The sequence below is a fragment of the Gavia stellata genome, chromosome 4 (assembly GCF_030936135.1).
Source record: "Gavia stellata isolate bGavSte3 chromosome 4, bGavSte3.hap2, whole genome shotgun sequence".
Classification (NCBI taxonomy): domain Eukaryota; kingdom Metazoa; phylum Chordata; class Aves; order Gaviiformes; family Gaviidae; genus Gavia; species Gavia stellata.
In genome coordinates, this window is record NC_082597.1 from 14,194,489 (window position 1) to 14,213,476 (window position 18,988).

An 18,988-nucleotide genomic window follows, 5' to 3' on the forward strand; every position below is an offset into this window, starting at 1 on the left:
AGAGGGGACATGCTAAAGACCTTTAAAAGACAGTGGAGTGGGATGGTGGAAAGAGAGACAAGGGTTTCACTTGCATTAAACAGCCAATCTCATGAGAATCTAAAAGGGACAAGTAGGCAAAATGAAGCTGGGATGTTGGGTTGTGGAACAGAAAATTAGCACACTATCTCATGATACAGTCCTCCTGGAATATAGAAGTTATTCTGTGCTTTGCTTATTCCAGATTTAGCTATATGCTCACTATTAGATTGGCAATAGATTAATAAATAGATTAAAATATTAATAAATAGATTAATATTTCTGTTGAAATAAACTGAAGTTGCTGAGTGAACTCAGTAATCTGTATCAGATGCATTTAAGAGAAATCTACATTCATGATTCACTCAATTCTATTCCCTTTAGAGGACTGAATTACAGAATTCATTGTTCATCGAACTGTGTCTTCAGAACTTTTCTATTTAAATAGCTGACTCATTCATTTAACCAGAGATTTATTTTCAGTTCTTGCTATATTTTTTCATGTGTAGGATATGTTTCCCACAGCAACTTCGTTTTTTTCCTGCGAAATAAGAATTACTCTTGAATCAGGCTCATTCCTTGAGTAAGACTCAGAACTGTACTGCTGAATATTTTAGTATCAGCATTTGTAAAATGAATTGTACCTGTCCTAGGTATACAGAAATGTGACAGGGAGGCTCACTGCACTTTCACTGAAGCCAGTGAGTTTTGTTCAAACACAATTAATTTGCCCCAGTAGATATGATTAAAGTGATAAGCTCTCCTAATTTTAGAGTAACCTGCATTGCACGTGCCAAAACATTCTTAATGGACATGTATTTGTATTTTCATTTTTTCCATGTTCTCTTGCTATGATTTTTTTTTTTAATTCTTTTTTTTTATATAATATAGCTGTTGCAGGACATGACTGTCAGATATATTAACATATATCCTTTGGAACAAGTTAATTCTTACTTTAATCTTCTGACCATTTTTAAACAGTCTCTAAGTGGAAAATATTTCCTTACTTAGCAGCTGGGTCCCCTCAATTTACACTAGAGATTGCCAAAGGATTTGAAAGACCCATTACTTTTAACATCCACAGGTGTTCCCATCTCATTTTATGGTGTTGCAAGCTGGATTCAAGTCAAAAAAAGACTTGTAAACTTACGTGTACATTTATTTGAAAGAGTCTTGATGTTCTTTTCTGAAAATAGTAGGGTATTAGCAGTTAACAGATTGGCTTTATAACCATTTAAAGAAAAGATACCATCTAGGAACAAAGAGTTGGAAGGGGATTACTAGGTCAATGAGTCCACTTCTTGTTCCCATTTGAAGGAACTACAAAATATGACCGGTTCATTCCCTTATCAAGAGCCATCCTAACATTCCTTAATACTTTGCCCCCATCTCCCTTCCCAGGATGCTGTTTTACAATTCATTGCTCTGATAATCAGAAAGTCTCCCAGATTCCAGCCTGGCATTTTACAGGGGTTTTTTGGGTTGGTTTTTGTTTTTTTTTTTTTTGTTAGTCTGTAAGGTGTAGTGGAAAGCATGGCAGAGAAGACTGCTTGCAAAAGTACCTAACTTCAACTACTTCGGGAGGATCTCCATGCACAACTTCTATTATCACTGTTATTATGGAAAAATAGCTTCATATCTATCTAAAAGCAAAGGATACAGGAGATTGAGACCCATGTGTACAATAATAATTAATGCTGTACAGTAGGTACCTGTAAGATATAAACCAAGGGCTATTGTAAGACACAGAGCAACTTCCTCGGCCTGCCAGATCTGAGAGACAGCCTGTGGGTTTTGGCCTAGAGGCTGAGAAACTTATGAACTTTTGGAAGGCTAACGAACTGATCAGAATACATGTCATTTAGAGCTGGCTAACTAGTCAGCTGGGTCAGCTCAAACTAGTTGGCCAGGAGGCTAAGGTGTTCAGCCACTGCAGTGAATAAGAGAACATGAGGACTGTGCAGAGGGCTGAAAGGACAGTCAGGGCTTATGGAGATGGGTGTTGGAGAGGAGGAAGGCAGGGATAAGTGATGGCTGCAGACTTATTGTGGAAGGAAACAGGACATGGGCGGTTCAGTGGGAAAAAAGGGGGAAACTGGTCCAATGAGTATGATGACATTTTAAAGGATAGTTCAAGATGAACTTTTCCAAAAGTAGTAATAAACTTAGTATATTCCCACTTGACAGTGATGGAAGCAACACTACAACAACTTTTTCCATGAATGAAAATACCTAGAGCTATTAAAACAAAGACACCACCCTTTGGAAGCACCCAAAACACCAGAAGCTGAGAGAGTATTTGCAGCAAGTATCACTAAAAGCCCTCCTCTCTTCACCCTTCCCTGGACATCAGCCCCTGGAGAGACAAACTTTTACCTGATCCAGCACAAACCCCTTTATGTTGTAACTGCAATCATTAGAAGAATGCCAAACACTCTCGAGAGCCAAGTCTCAGAACTTAAAACTCATTGGAAGTCAGCTGAACTTAAGCTCTGATTTCTAAACTAGTCGAGTACATTGTAGAATTGTGACAAGACAGAGATGCCAGCAGGTGAAATTTCTGTATGAAATACTAAGCACTTCTTTGCAATAGGAATCCCAGAACTATTGCCCCATTTCTTACAACATACCTTTGGGCAAGCCGCTATGTTGACAGATGAAATGTGGCAGTGGCAGTGAAATGCCATTGCTTTCACAGCTTCATCCGTCAGCTGAGGGCAGTAAGAGACATGACAGTATTCCAGGTATTTTGTGCCCTTGCAGAACTCCTGAAAGACTGACAAACAAACAAATCATTCTTAGGTGACATGCCTACTCTGTTTTTCTCAATTTACAATACATTTACATCAACCCTTTGATCCACTTCAGGCACTTCAGTTTTCTGGGTACCCTTTCTTAGTAGTGAAGTCATTCAGCCATTGGCTGTGAATGTCACTGGAAAAAGAAGAGATGCATGAAGAGGCTATTTCCATTGCTTATATATTATACTATGTGTTCATTAGACTAACCTTCATATAAGTTCCATTGTATATATTAAAATATGTTGAATTTGGGTTCTTTAAATTGAGCACAACCCAGAACCTAAAGGTTTGTGCTTAAAGGACCAGTCCCAAATACATCTGTTGTACTCTCTGCAAATGCCCATTTTTGTGTACATTAACTTTTCTCTTTTTTTTTGCAAAAATGAGCAAACAACTGTATCTGTATAAAATACATTATTTTCTTGCAAAGGAACAGGTAAGAATCTCAGGACTGTCACTTGGGAATTCTGGGGTCTGATTTGCTCTGTGGAGCTCAGGCCAGTTAACTGTGGCTGAAGTGCCATGTAATTCCTGCTGTGATACCTGCTGACTACAGTTTCTGTCCTCATTTTTATAGCGAATGAGCACCTGCAGATCCTACTGACTTCAATTCCAGCACCTTTGTAACTCAGGTATTAGCTTTTTTGTACACCCTGTAAAACAGATCATTTTGGAAAATATCAGACCAAACAGTTCAGTGACCTTTCCCAGCTTATAAAATGGAGTGGAGATAACTTCACACATTATGAAACTGCAAGAGCTGTTTACAAAACATTTTGGTGACCTGCAGATGGCAAGTGATAAATAGGTGTAAGGTGCTATTATTATTACTATTATTATGACTACCACTACTATTAAGACCTTCCAGCTTCTACATGAGTTTTTTAATTTTTACATGAATACCTTTTCCATGTTCTCTTCTACAAAGCCAATTGAAAAGACCAAAGGGACAATTTGACCAACTCAATGTGTTCATGTATTTTTCATCTTACATTTGATACTTGCACCTCTGACGGGTGATCATATGAATGAAAATTTTTGGCAAAATGCACTTTAAAGTGTATATTTTAAACAGCACCAGAGAATCCCACATAAAATTTTGCTTCTTATGAAACAGGGGTAGATATAACTTTGGCATATTATGCACATTTATTGTTTGCAATGAAACTCCTACGAAAGGCCACATCACAGATTCATAAAATATACTTTTTTCCTTTGCACTCTGAAACTTTGTTTACCTTTTGGCCTGAATTTTTTTCAAACTTGAAAATATCACCTCTAGGCCTATAAAGAGACGGAGAAGGTAGACCATAATTTGTGTTTGTGCAAACCTTCTCTTGAAGAGCCTGCAGATTTGTTAACTCAAGAACCAACCAACCTAAAATTGTATTTCTTCACCTAATGGTGCCATGATGTGAGCATCACAGAACGTTTTGCAGCTCAAGCAAAGCTTTAGCTTCAGTGAGAATCTCTTCTCTTCTGTGACGTCCAGCCTAGAATCATGGCGAGATGACTTAAATTTGTCACTGAGCTAATCTTCTAGGATTGCTATCCTGGCCTAAGGCCAGTGTAATTTGTCATTTACAGGAATGGAAATTCTACCTCTATAGGGGAAAGAAGGAAATACTTATATAGTAGATATTGAATAAAAATCACTGGTTGCATGAAGCTTTTCAAAACTTTCAATAGTTAGTCCTGAGGTAAACAGACTAAGGGCTACGTGGATAAATAACACATGCACATGCACACAGAGACACACAAATGGACATATTTATCATGTGCAAATATTACATACTTACCATTCTGAAAAAAATTCCACAGTAATCAGACTATTGCCGTTGACACATAGCTATGTTTTCCTTACGTAAAACAGGAACTCGGGCACTAACTGGTTGATCACTGGTAAATGTTAGCTCTTTGATGACCAAAAAGTATGTGATTGTGCATGATTTTCTTAAGTCTTACCTAAACAGATGCAAAGAAACTTATTAAGGCTGAAATTTATTTCATAAATTGGAATTTTAGAACTTTTTGTCTGTATCCTCACTGTATCTTCTTTTTTGTATCAGTATAACTGTAGCAAGACAGTGCTTCTTGGGTTTGTTTTATTTTACAAATAGCAGGATGTGAATGCTTTAACTTAGGACTGGTTAGAGTCGACAATTCAGATTTTATGAAAATGGACTTCTGTACCTTTCCTATTTCAGTCCTAGCTTTACAGGCTGTTACCTGCAATACAGAAACATTCTAAACCCAATAATTGAATGGTTTTTATCCATGTGTAAGAGAAACTGCAGTCCCCCCAGGATCAGGCCTCAGATGTGATGATGTAATCACTACATTCTCAGCTAGGGTATGTAGCACAAGCTGAAGCCAAGATTTCAATGCCTGTGAGATACGATTATCTTGGTTTTACTGGCATAGTTTGTCTGCATACATATTTAAAATATCCTTCGAAGTTAGGTTCTGAATTTGCTCATAGCTTTAAGTCTACCCCTACATTATTTTGCAAATAGCACTAAAATTATATTTGCAATCAAAGGAAATGGAGCTTTGTTTGCTCTCTCTTTGTTTCTGTATCCCTGGTTCTACACCTATAAAGAAAGTAACAGAAGATAAATAATGTTTGCAAAACATTTAGACACTACAAAGAGCTGAATACAATATGAAGGAAATAATATAATTTTCTAACTTATTTGTACAATTTTAATTCTGTGTAAATAAGACCTGAGGACACACACAAGCATCAATGAAAATATAAAATACTAAATGGCTGCTCATTAAGTGAGCATCATCTGAGTTACGAATGAGCAAAGATCCTATTTATAAAATATGTGATCACATAAGCATTTACATACTGTTATAATGCCTGGGAACAAGTAAATGAATTAACCTGATACAGTCAACATTATTTTACCTTAATGGTGTTAGTAAAGCCCTCTTAATATGCATTTACTTTTAAAATAATTTAAATATTCTTTATATAATCGAAGTATAACCAAGACGAGCAGCATGCAATGGGATTACTCTCTACAAATTTTCCATAATATCTTTAAATCCAACTTAGAAAAAAAGACTTGGTGTTTCATTTCGAGTTACTTCCTTACCTCTTTTTTCTCCTGCATTCCCTAGATCCATGATAACACGGGTTCTGTAACCCCTACATGTACTCCCTGCTTGTGCTTTCTCCCTCAAAAAGTTAAAATTCATAGGGCAGACAAGGAAAGCATAAACACTTCTTTTTTCACAGTTGGTTTTTTTTTAACTTACTCTATGTAGTGAGACAACTCAAATAGCTTCTTGGTAATAAGCATAGCACAATGCAGAAGTGAATATTCTCTTCTGAAAGCAGCAGCACTAGCACTACACAACTTTCCATAATATACACAAGATGTACATACTTGGTCATTGTTTTGGTTAAGAACATGGACCTTTACACAGAACATTCATGAAAGGCAAGTCAGAATTATCCCTAAAGAAGCAAATCCTAATTGCCTGACGTGTATGTTGGGTAACAAGATTCAATCCAGATGCATCCCTTGTGGTGCAGCAATAACTGACTCATTCTTACAATATATGGCTATAAAATGATGAATGTTGGAGCTTTATAATGGAAAAAATGTAGAAGCTGAAGACTGGGATTACATGATGGCATTGCCTGTACCTGCAGCCTTACGATCTGCAACTGTTTATGGGCATGAAATTTATATCATTAAAAAACATAATTGAAGCATTTCTGTTATACATGGTTAGGAACAATTCTCAGTTACAGAAAAAAGTGCTCTTATTTGGCTGTAAATCCTCTCCTTCCTAACAAGATGGATGGTTCTTTTTTCTCCTGTAAAGTTACCAACTAGTGTTTATTTCTTATATTGCTCTGAAACACAAAGCAGTAAATCTATGCAATCATATTGAATTTGTCAAATCTCCATAAGGATTTAGGTAAACTTCAAGCAACCTGTGGTAAGGAATTTCACAGCTTAACTATACATTTTGGAAACAGTCATTGCCTTTTCTTCATTCTGAATTTTCAAACCAGGTCCATTTCATGACCACTAGATTACGTATGGAAGGAAACAGGAAAAAGTTGACCCCTATCCACCCTTTTCACGCCACTTGCGATTGAACAGATCTCTGTTGTATTCCCTCAGCCATCTCCTTCCCAGACTGCAGGTTCCTTGCTTACTTATCTGTTCCTTTTATGGAGATTGTACCACACCTCTGATCATCCCTATTACCCTCTCTGAATCTTTTCCAGTTTCCAGTGCAATGCTTTACCCATAAAAAAAATTACAGTAACACTAAATAACTGATTTTACCAAAACAAGACAATGACTACTAATAAATCAGAATTTATAATGTAGTTACTGCTGTGATGATAGTGTAAGTCTAATAAATATTTGGATGGCAGGTCTCATTGTTGACATTCATTAAAAAAAAGCAAGAGTCAGTAAATCAGAAATATAAAAAAAAATATGAGCAGTGTAAAATGAAATTCAAACACTGTATTAGGATTCATATTTCTAAGATAATTGCTGATTATTCAAAAGAGAAAATATTTTTTCGCTGTGCAACTTCATAACTTATCATCAATGTAAATAACTGGCTTTGTGGAAACTTCAATTTGCAACTTGTCTTTCTACAAATTAATTAATCTTCTGTCTGATTGCTTTATAAAGTTTATTGACCCTGGGAAATTCCTAAGTTCATAGGGTAAGTTTGAGATCAGAACACTAAACAATATATGTTTTAACTTAATCTTTTTATTTTAAGAACAATATCTAGCTTTATATTGCCCAGATCCAATATTTAAATTTCAAAACCACTGTATATAATAAAAATTTTACAAAGAAAAACAATGGAAAAAATGAAATTTCCTGAGATTCAATAGATGTCTTGCTGTGAGCATGATCAGATCTTTAGAATAAGAAGTCAGTATTTCAGACATCGAGCTTAAAATACATTTAGTCTATTTTCTAGCAGATTAGTTTCAGCTAAGACATCTATTCAATCTGGAGAAGATGCACACGCATTTCTTATTGAAATATAATTTGTTATTTTTAATAATAGTAATTATACCATTTATGCTGGTAAGAAATATGCCTTTAGAGGTATATTGAGACATTTTTGTGTCACTAAGAGATAATGATGTGTAGTAATATATCAACAGGATATGAGGAACTAAGTGTAACAGACTAAAAGAAATTCAACTATTCCATTGTTCTAGGCATGCTAAGTCAGGTAAATACAGCATTCAACAAATGACTGACAAAGAAGCATAAAGCAAGACCTGAAAGCCCACAACAGCAACAGCAAAAGTATGCTTTAGATAGAAATTAGTGAAGGATTTGTAGAGCAAGAAAGAAATAATAGTACCAGCAATTTAGATTGTAATTTGCACAGTAAAATTCAGTAGAAAGTAAGGCTCTTGTGAATTTCAGAGTCAAGCAGAGGGCAGAATTCAAGAACAGAAACATAGAATAATAGAATAGTTTAGGTTGGAAAAGACCTTTAAGATCGAGTCCAACCGTAAACCTAACACTGCCAAGTCCACCACTAAACCATGTCCCTAAGCACCACATCTACATGTCTTTTAAATACCTCCAGGGATGGTGACAACCACCTCCCTGGGCAGCCTGTTCCAATGTCTGATAACCCTTTCAAGTGAAGAAATTTTTCCTAATATCCAATCTAAACCTCTCCTGGTGCAACTTGAGGCCATGTCCTCTTGTCCTATAACTTGTCACTTGGGAGAAGAGACAGACATGCACCTTGCTACAACCTCTCAACCTCTTTTCAGGTAGCTGTAGAGAGTGATAATGTCTCCCCTCAGCCTCCTCTTCTCCAGCCTGAACAATCCCAGTTCCCTCAAACATGCCTTGTAAGACTCGTTCTCTAGACCCTTCACCAGCTTCGTTGCCCTTCTCTGGACACGCTCCATCAACTCAATGTCTTTCTTGTAGTGAGGGGCCCAAAACTGAACACAGTATTCAAGGTGTGGCCTCACCAGTGCCAAGTACAGGTGGACAATCACCTCCCTACTCCTGCTGGCCACACTGTTTCTGATACAGGCCAGGATGCCGTTGGCCTTCCTGGCCACCTGGGCACACTGCTGGCTCATCTTCAGCCGGCTGTCAACCAGCACCCCCAGGTCCTTTTCTGCCAGGTAGCTTTCCAGCCACACGTCCCCAAGCCTGTAGCATTGCATGGGGTTGTTTTGACCCAAGTACAGGACCCGGCACTTGGCCTTCTTGAACCTCATACAATTGGCCTCAGCCCATCGATCCAGCCTGTCCAGATCCCTCTGCAGAGCCTTCCTACACTTGAGCAGGTCAACACTCCCGCCCAGCTTGATGTTGTCTGCAAATTTACTGAGGGTGTACTCGATCCTCTCATCCAGACCATTGATAAATATATTAAATGGAACTGGCCCCAATACTGAGCCCTGGGGAACACCACTTGTGACCGGCTGCCAGCTGGATTTAACTCCATTCACCACGACTCTCTGGGCTCGGCCATCCAGCCAGTTTTTTACCCATCAATGAGTACGTCTGTCCAAGCCACAAGCAGACAGTTTCTCCAGGAGAATGCTGTGGGAAGCAGTGTCAAAGGCTTTACTAAAGTCTAGGTAGACAACACCGACAGCCTTGCCCTCATCCACTAAGTGGGTCACCTTGTCACAGAAGAAGGTCAGATTAGTCAGGCAGGACCTGCCTCTCATGAACCCATGCTGACTGGGCCTGATCACCTGGTTGTCCTGTACATGCCACGTGATGGCACTCAAGACGATCTGCTCCATAATCTTCCCTGGCACCACAGTCAGACTGACAGGCCTGTAGTTCCCCGAATCCTCCTTCCAGCCCTTCCTGTAGATGGGCATCACATTCGCTAACTTCCAGTCCACTGGGACCTCCCTGGTTAGCCAGGACTGCTGATGAATGATGGAAAGTGGCTTGGTGAGCACTTCCGCCAGCTCCCTCAGTACCCTTGGGTGGATCCCATCCGGCCCCATAGACTTGTGTATGTCTAAGTGGTGTAGCAGGTCAGTAACCATTTCCCCTTGGATTGTGGGGGCTTCATTCTGCTCCCTGTCCCTGTCTTCCAGCCCAGGGGGCTGGGTACCCAGAGAACAATTGGGATTACCATTAAAGACTGAGGCAAAGAAGGCATTAAGTACCTCAGCCTTTTCCTCATCCTTTGTCACTGTGTTTCCCCCCACATCCAGTAAAGGATGGAGATTCTCCTTAGGCCTCCTTTTGTTGCTAATGTAGTTATAGAAACATTTTTTATTGTCTTTTGCAGCAGTAGCCAGATTAAGTTCTAGTTCGGCTTTGGCCCTTCTAATTTTCTCCCTGCAAAACCTCACGACAACCTTGTAGTCCTCTTGAGTTGCCTGCCCCTTCTTCCAAAGGTCATAAACTCTCTTTTTTTTCCTGAGTCCCAGCCAAAGCTCCCTGTTCAGCCAGGCCGGTCTTCTTCCCCGCTGGCTTGTCTTTCAGCACATGGGGACTGCCTGCTCATGCGCCTTTAAGATTTCCTTCTTGAAGAATGTCCAGCCTTCCTGGACTCCTTTCCCCTTCAGGTCTGCCTCCCAAGGGACTCTGTCAATCAGTGTCCTAAAGAGGCCAAAGTCTGCCCTCCAGAAGTCCAAGGTGGCAGTTCGTCCGACCCCCCTCCTTACTTCTCCGAGAATCAAAAACTCCATCATTTCATGATTGCTATGCCCAAGACGGCCTCCAACCATCACACTACGCACAGTCCTTCTCTGTTTGCAAACAAGAGGTCCAGTGGGGCACCTTCCCTAGTTGGCTTACTCACCAGCTGTGTCAGGAAGTTATCTTCCACACACTCCAGGAACATCCTACACTGTTTCATCTCCGCTGTATTGTATTTCCAGCAGACATCTGGTAAGTTGAAGTCCCCCATGAGAACAAGGGTTGGCGGTTGTGAGACTTCTCCCTGCTGCTTATAGAATATTTCATCTGCCTCTTCATCCTGGTTGGGTGGTCTGTAACAGACTCCCACCACGATATCTGCCTTGTTGGTCTTCCCCCTGATTCTTACCCATAAACACTCAACCCTATCATCACCATCATCAAGCTCTAGACAGTCAAAACACTCCCTAACATACAGGGCTACCCCACCGCCTCTCCTTCCTTGCCTATCCCTTCTGAAGAGTTTATAGCCATCCACTGCAGCACTCCAGTTGTGCGAGTCATCCCACCATGTTCCCATTATGGCAAGTGTATCATAATGTTCCAGCTGCGCAATGGCTTCCAGCTCCTCCTGTTTGTTGCCCATGCTGCGTGCGGTGGAGTAGATGCACTTCAGTTGGGCTATTGATCCTGCCACCTTTTTGGGGGGAGAAGCCCTAATTCCTATGTGACCATTCTCAGGCGCTTCTGTGGTTTCCAACACATCAATAACCCTTGCGTCTTTGCTGTCTCAGGGCTCTCCATCCCCTACCTCCACTGAGACGGCAGACCGAAGGACCTTGCTAGCACACCGTCCCTCAAACACTGGTGTGCCGTCCCCAGGCTTATCTCTAGTAGGCCTGATTTTATCCCTTTCCCCCTTCAAATCTAGTTTAAAACTCTTTCAATGAGCCCTGCTAACTCCCGTGCAAAGATCCTCTTCCCCCTTTGAGACAGGCATACCTCATCTCTTGCCAGCAGGCCTGGTGTCATGTAAACCAACCCATAATCAGAAAATCCAAAATTTTGCCAGTGACACCAGGCTCAGAGCCAGGTATTGATCTGCTGGCTCTTCCTGTTTGTTCCCTCATTATTCCCTGCAACTGGAAGGATAGAGGAGAACACTGCTCATGCTCCTGATCCCTTAATCAGTTGTCCCAAGGCCCTAAAGTCTCTATTGATTGGCCTTGGACTTCTTGTTGCAACTTCATCGCTGCCTACCTGAAAAATCAATAGTAATAGTAATTACTATTACTGTTAAATTACTATTACTATTAAAATAGTAATCTGAGGGCTGTACCAGGATAGAAAGCTTTCTCTTCACATCTTTAACCTAGGCCCCAGGGAGGCAGCAGACTTCCCTAAGTGAGTCCATTCCACATATCGGGTCTTCTGTTCCCTTCAGAAGGGAGTCTCCTATGACAATGAACTTTTTTTCTTTATGGAAGCAGTTTTGACACAGGGTGTAGGCCAACTTAACCTTGGCAACACCTCCAAGCTAGATGAACCATCGTCCTCGTCATTGTTCGGTTCCACTTGCAGAGCCTCGTACCTATCATGCAAGGGCACCTGCGAAGGTGGGGTAGTCACAGAGGAGATGCTCCTGCTGTGCCAGGCAGGAACTTGTCACCATTGCCCCCTATCCCTTAAGTCACTGTGTTCATCCAGGCAGAGAGAGGATAGGGAATCCTCCGTGTCATGTGTCCTGTCTGCCTGTCGGGCCTGTCCCGAGGAAGGCAGGGTGCCATTCCAGTAGACTATCTCTCTCTCGGACACCCTGATACTCCTCACCCTACTCACCTCCTCCTGGAGCTCTATCACTAGGCAGAGGAGTTCCTCTACCTGGGTGCACCTCCCACAGGTGTGTTCACTGCTGCCATCCAGTACTGGCATTCATGGAAGAAAGAAAAAAAAATGGAAAGGCTTGAAAGGGGAGAATCATTTGTAAGAATGAGAGTGTAGAACGGTGTAATGAAGAATGAATGATGACATACAGAGTAACATAAGATCAGTTTTGGACATGGTTAATTTGAAGAAACAGAGAGGCTTCCAGGAAACACCAAAAGAAGAGATGAAGCTTTACCTGAATCCCAGTATTACTGATGTTTTTGCATTCTGATAGAGAAAGTTCCTTTATTTTTCCAAGGCAGCCAAGGGCTCTCAAGCCCTAAAAAATTCCAGAAAAATTGATCTTATAAATCAATACATGCAATTATACGTAATTACATTTAATATGTTAAGATGGTCAATAATATCCAATGCCTGTATATTAAAGCTTCTATCTAAGAATTACAGCACCTTTTAAGACATTCTCTTCAGCAGAATGCATATAGTTTATCCTTTGATTTTTGCTTGAAGTATGTACAATGGTTAAGAATTCTTTGCAGAAATGATTCAATTGAGAAAGCAAAAAATCAGATTTTCCTACCTGTTCAGAAAGAAAGAAACTGAAGAGAAGTAGCATGGTGCAAAATACTTCCACAGGACACAGACCAGGACTCTCATAAAGCAAAACACATTTACCTCCAAAATTTGGGTTTGAAAGAACTTTTCACCTTTTTTTTTTTTGTTGGAAGAACAAAATACTATTTGCTATGACCAAATAATCTCTCAAAATTGCTGCCTTTATGATTTGCTTACCAGTAAGGGCTTTATGGCTACAGCTATGGTACAAGACAACATTTGAAATGGTGCAGTCACACTCATAGGTGCATGAACAACCCCCATATTCAAGACAATAGTGAGGTGAAAACTCTAGTAAATCCCTATTTTAGGAGTGCAAAAGGAAGATGCTTTGTGTTTTTTACTGCTTGCACACCAGGAAACAGGACCATGTTCTGACCATAAACTCTCTATTCTGAAGGAGAATTAAATGTTGATTTTGTAAAATGTATTTTGATAGTCACAGCAAAATACCTCTGTGCTTCATATCAATAAAGCAAACTTTACTGAAAATCAAAGTTATCACTTTATTCTATATGGTTAAAAATTATCTACAATTAGGCAGTGAACAGCACTGCACAGAGAGGAAATATTATCTTGAAAAAATAAGTACATGTAAATAGTGTCTGGAATCCAGATGTGGACACTGTAATGATAATGCTGGAAGAGTGCAGCTGGAGTTCAAATTTTGCAAATTCCTGAAACCTCACAGGCTGAATAAAAACAAAAAATCAAAAATGAAAGAGATTTCCAATCCTGCTACTTATTAAAACAAAGAAATTTGCATTTTTCTCAGCAGACGCAGTTATGTGGTGACCATTACTTTCGATAGCTTCTTGAAAATCTACAGATTTCAAATTTTTCTTGACCAGAGCACTCCTATTCAAGACAAAAAACCAATTATGTACTTAAACCCCAAATGGGTTTATGTCAGAACTTGAATTCCTTACAGCAGAGACTGATAATGATAGGTGTGACCTTATGGACATAACTTCTTCTCGCATTTTTCTTTATTTAAAAGTGGCACCACTTCAATGTACTTGGTAATGAAATACTAAAGAATATTATAAAGATTTTTTTGCTACATGACAACTAAAGCTGCTATGACTTCAAAGTTGATTTATAATCATTTTATATGACTAGAGTGACACTGAATCACAGAACAACTGTCTTTTTTACAATGAAAATCAAGGTCTCCTTTGAGGTGTTTCGTTAATAATTCCAGATTTGAGAAGGGAAAGAGTGAAGACATGGAAGACAAAGAATGTCATTAGGAAGTGTCTATTACATAGAAAAACTACAAAACTTTTATGTTTCAAAAAATAAACCTCTTCAAACAAGCTCTACACAGGAAGTCTAATCTATATGAAATTTTTAACTATTATTTTCGTATCTAACCTATATACAAAGGAGACAATTATCACTAGTTTTATTAGACTTCCTGATTTATTCAGTAGTATTCCCTGATAAATAACATCAGGGGTCCCCATCCAAGATACTGACCTATTTGTAGAGACTTTTATCTTCTATACTATGCCTCCAGACGTTTTTGAAAGATACGGTCAGAGCTATCATATTATTATTGGAACTCCTGGAAATAGATGCTAGCAAAACAGATACTGTGCAGCACACAGACTAGGATCACCCACTCTGTGTGTCTCCAAAACCATATTTCCCCTTTAACATAAAGAAATCACCCATATATCTTGGATCAATCTTCTGTTGCCATGGAGAAAGGGAAGACTTTGTCCTGCATCTACTGTATAGCATGTATATTACCATTTCCATTTAGAAAGCAACTTTAAAAGAAACTTATTCCTCTCCAACAGCTGTTTTTTTCAAACCAATTTTTACATTTTTGTTCTGTTGCATTTACTTTATTTCGTGAGGCCTACAAACATTTGCAGAACATCATTCATTATTATTTCACCATGGTTTTTGTAGATGAGAAAATTAGTATCGACTGTACTGGTTAATGAGGGTTTTCACTTGCTAGAGACAAAAGTCATCTGAGGATATGGCATACCGAAGAACAACTCTTTATTATTTATATTCACAAGCTGCAATTCTCTGCCTTTCAACTGCAGACTGCAATGAATGTAACATCTCTCACTAACAATAACCATGTGCTACGCTATTTTCAACTTCTTCTGGGATTTCTGTTCACATATCTCTTTGTAATGTTAAAGGTCAGCATTTGTAATGTATCTTTATGTTCCAGAGATATACAGATGTTACTTCCTGTTCATACCCCAAACCAAACAGATTGACCTCAAAGTGACTCCAGTCTTGGAAGACAGCTCTTAAGAGGTATCTCCCACCTTCCATTTCTGAGCCATTTAATATGAAATGACTCACCTCATCCTCTGAAATGCTCAGATTTCCGCACAGATTAGCCACAGTCAGGTGCCAGTTTCATGGATAAAACACCTACTAGAAGAAAAGACTGTAACTCCCATCGTGCAGTATCATTTTGCTAATAACAATACATATCTGTCAGGACACAGTTCAGTTTCAGACACAAAAACCTTCTGGAAAATCGGTAAGTCCTTAAGCAAATGTTGCTATACTGTTTCCAATACCTGAGCTAATATACAAGTGGGTCAGATCTGTTTACAGGAACTGCAGAGACATTTTTCTATTGCAGTGCAAAAACCCCCCTGTATGACTTTGTGTACAATGCATGCCATAAAATGTAATTTCTGTACCTAACACCATTTGCAGTTAGACCAGATCATAACTTATGAAACATGGTTGCTAATGTTTCTTGACACTAAGTCCAGATGACAGGGCTTCCATTGTAACAAAATGCCCTGTAAAAATGTTGAGCCCAATTTTCAAAGTTGTTAAGTATCACAGAATCACAGAATCAGTAAGGTTGGAAAAGACCTGTAAGATCATCAAGTCCAACCATCAACCCAACACCACCATGCCCATTAAACCATGTCCCGCAATGCCACATCCACACGTTCCTTGAACACCTCCAGGGAGGGTGACTCCACCACTTCCCTGGGCAGCCTGTTCCAATGCTTCACAGCTCTCTCAGTAAAGAAATTTTTCCTAATATCCAGCCTAAACCTCCCCTGGCGCAACTTGAGGCCATTTCCTCTTGTCCTGTCACTCGTTACTTGGGAGAAGAGACCAACACCCACCTCTCTGCAACCCCCTTTCAGGTAATTGTAGAGAGCAATAAGGTCTCCCCTCAGCCTCCTCTTCTCCAGACTGAACAACCCCAGCTCCCTCAGCCGCTCCTCATCAGACTTGTGCTCCAGACCCCTCACCAGCTTTGTCGCCCTTCTCTGGACACGCTCCAGCACCTCAATGTCCTTCTTGTAGTGAGGGGCCCAAAACTGAACACAGTGTTCGAGGTGCGGCCTCACCAGCGCCGAGTACACCTCCCTACTCCTGCTGGCCACACTGTTTCTGATACAGGCCAGGATGGCGTTGGCCTTCTTGGCCACCTCGGCACACTGCGGGCTCATATTCAGCCATTTGTCAACCAGCACCCCCAGGTCATTTTCTGTGGAGGAGCCTTCCAGCCACTCATCCCCAAGCCTGTAGCATTGCATGGGGTTGTTGTGACCCAAGTGTAGAACCCGGCACTTGGCCTTGTTGAACCTCATACAATTGGCCTCAGCCCATCGATCCAGCCTGTCCAGATCCCTCTGCAGAGCCTTTCGACCCTCGAGCAGATCAACACTCCTGCCCAACTTGGTGTCGTCTGCAAAGTTACTGAGGGTGCACTCAATCCTCTCATCCAGATCATAGATAAATATATTAAACAAGACTGGTCCCAAAACTGAGCCCTGGGGGACTCCGCTTGTGACCGGCCGCCAACTGGATTTTGCCCCATTCACCGCGATTCTCTGGGCTTGGCTGTCCAGGCAGTTTTTTACCCAGCAAAGAATGCACCTGTCTAAGCCACGATTCGCCAGCTTCTCCAGGAGAATACTGTGGGGAACAGTGTCAAAGGCTTTGCTGAAGTCCAGGTAGACAACATCCACAGCCTTTCCCTCATCCACTCGGCGGGTCACCTGGTCATGGAAGGAGATCAGGTTGGTCAAGCAGGACCTGCCCTTCATGAACCCGTGCTGGCTGGGCCTGACCCCTTGGTTGTCCTGCACGTTTCCTGTGAGCGCCGTCAAGATGAACCTCTCCATAATCTTCCCCAGCACCGAGGTCAGGCTGACAGGTCTGTAGTTCCCCGGATCCTCCTTCCGGCCCTTCTTGTAGATGGGTGTCATGTTGGCAAGCCTCCAGTCATCCGGGACCTCCCCCATTAACCAGGACTGTTGATAAATGATGGAGGGTGGCTTGGCAAGCTCCTCCGCCAGCTCCCTCAGCACCCTTGGGTGGATACCTTTAATTCCTACTGATTTGCATCGGGGCTCAAGGTGTTAGCACACCTGGCATCGATTGTAATGACTCTCTGTGTTAGTATTTCCTATTTTTATGCAGAATTAAGTTTCTAAGTCTCCAGGTCAAATTCTCTCTTTCTCTGTTCTCCCAAGCAAACTGGAGTGCTAACATCTAAATTTGGAGCCCACTTTAATGTACTTTAACATTCCCTTTTCCCTGCCATGGGAATGCATGTGATTTGTCACATCCTTTACTTTGGAAATCAAATGCAACGCATTCATTTGCAGTCTGTTGATGGTTTTATCTATTAGTCCTGATAATATTTTTGTGTTAACCTTTACAAGGGTCTTCCTCAATCCTACTTGCCTAATTTTCTAACAGACCAAAATGTGGAGCCGGGCTATGGATTCAAGTCACTGTAGATTCAGAGTCCCACTAAGAGTGCAAAGAAATTGCTTTAGATAACTGTGGAAAGCCAAAATATTGATGTTGCAGCTTGGCCTTCAGGACCAGCCAGGCTCTGAAGATCATTAAGTACAAACACATAAGAAAAGAAAGTTGAGCTAACTGTTTATACATCCATACAACCACTACTCCAGAGTTCCCAACAATTACAAATTATCCTCAACTTTAATGAGTCACTACACGTAACACGCAAAAAATATGTGACTGATTAGCTGACTTGATGCCACAGATAATTCTTGAGGAGGCATTTCAGCCAGGAGAGAGAATGGGGCCTCAGATTATTACGAGATAATTTCATGCATGACAGTCATTACAGAAGAAAATGCAGAAGCAAAGAATATTTCTCTGTATACTTCATATTTCCTTTTTATCTTTGATTTCAGAAGTGTATCAGGGTTCTTCCCATTTTTAAAGTATTTTACCTATTTTTTATGTTTTAGGCTATTTTCTTCTCTCTCATTATTACACTGCATATAATTCACCAGTGATGTTAAGCTTCCCTGAGTCTGTGTCAGGGCATCTACAGTTTTTGTTGCTGGATGCTCTGTATAAGTCAGGAGGCAACTAAGTTTCTTTAACAATTCCTTTTACTATTCTTTGCTATGCTTTTTCTGTCTAAATCCTGCTTGACTTAAGATGCTTTCTTCAGATGTCCTGACACTTCTATACTTTTTTTTTTTAATGTCCCAAGAAGACGGGTGGTCCAGGCCATATGCATCAGCATCTTGTGTCAGAACGAGGAAAGCTAAGCAGCTGCACACTTTCAAACTCTCAGACTGGGAGCAAAGCTGCCAAAGCTGTAGCATATAGACATCAGAAAAAGTTCAAGACATTTTAACAAAAATATGGAGAGTATGAGAATAAAGCTTATAACTAAAACTGCTTCTCTACCTCATGGAAGCATTTCCACTGAGTCTGCTTTTATAAGAAAGACAAATTGGTTTTGGCCCTAAAAGCTATTGTTTCCAGTTCTGTAATAGAGGCTTAAACACCTTGCATATATTGTAAATACCTTTACAATGATATCTAAAATGACTTGTGATATTATCTATGCATTCATGAACATGTTCTCCATACTCACAATTTAAAACACTATGGTCCCTGTTCCACGGAGTTTAGAAGAGCAAAATGTGAGGGAAAACAATGAGGGAGGGGAGGCTATCTAGAAAGAAAAGAGGGTTTTCTCAAAGAATTTAAAGGTTGTTTTTT

General features: G+C 40.3%; 1 protein-coding gene across 1 annotated transcript in view; it reads right to left on the reverse strand.

The window, feature by feature from the left end:
- FBXL13 (F-box and leucine rich repeat protein 13) overlaps window positions 1-18,988 on the reverse strand; it is an 89,781-nt gene that overhangs the window by 9,394 nt on the left and 61,399 nt on the right. Inside the window, 2 exon segments of the mRNA XM_059816014.1 lie at window positions 2,649-2,786; window positions 12,597-12,680. Of these exon segments, the coding sequence (XP_059671997.1) occupies window positions 2,649-2,786; window positions 12,597-12,680 (222 nt within the window).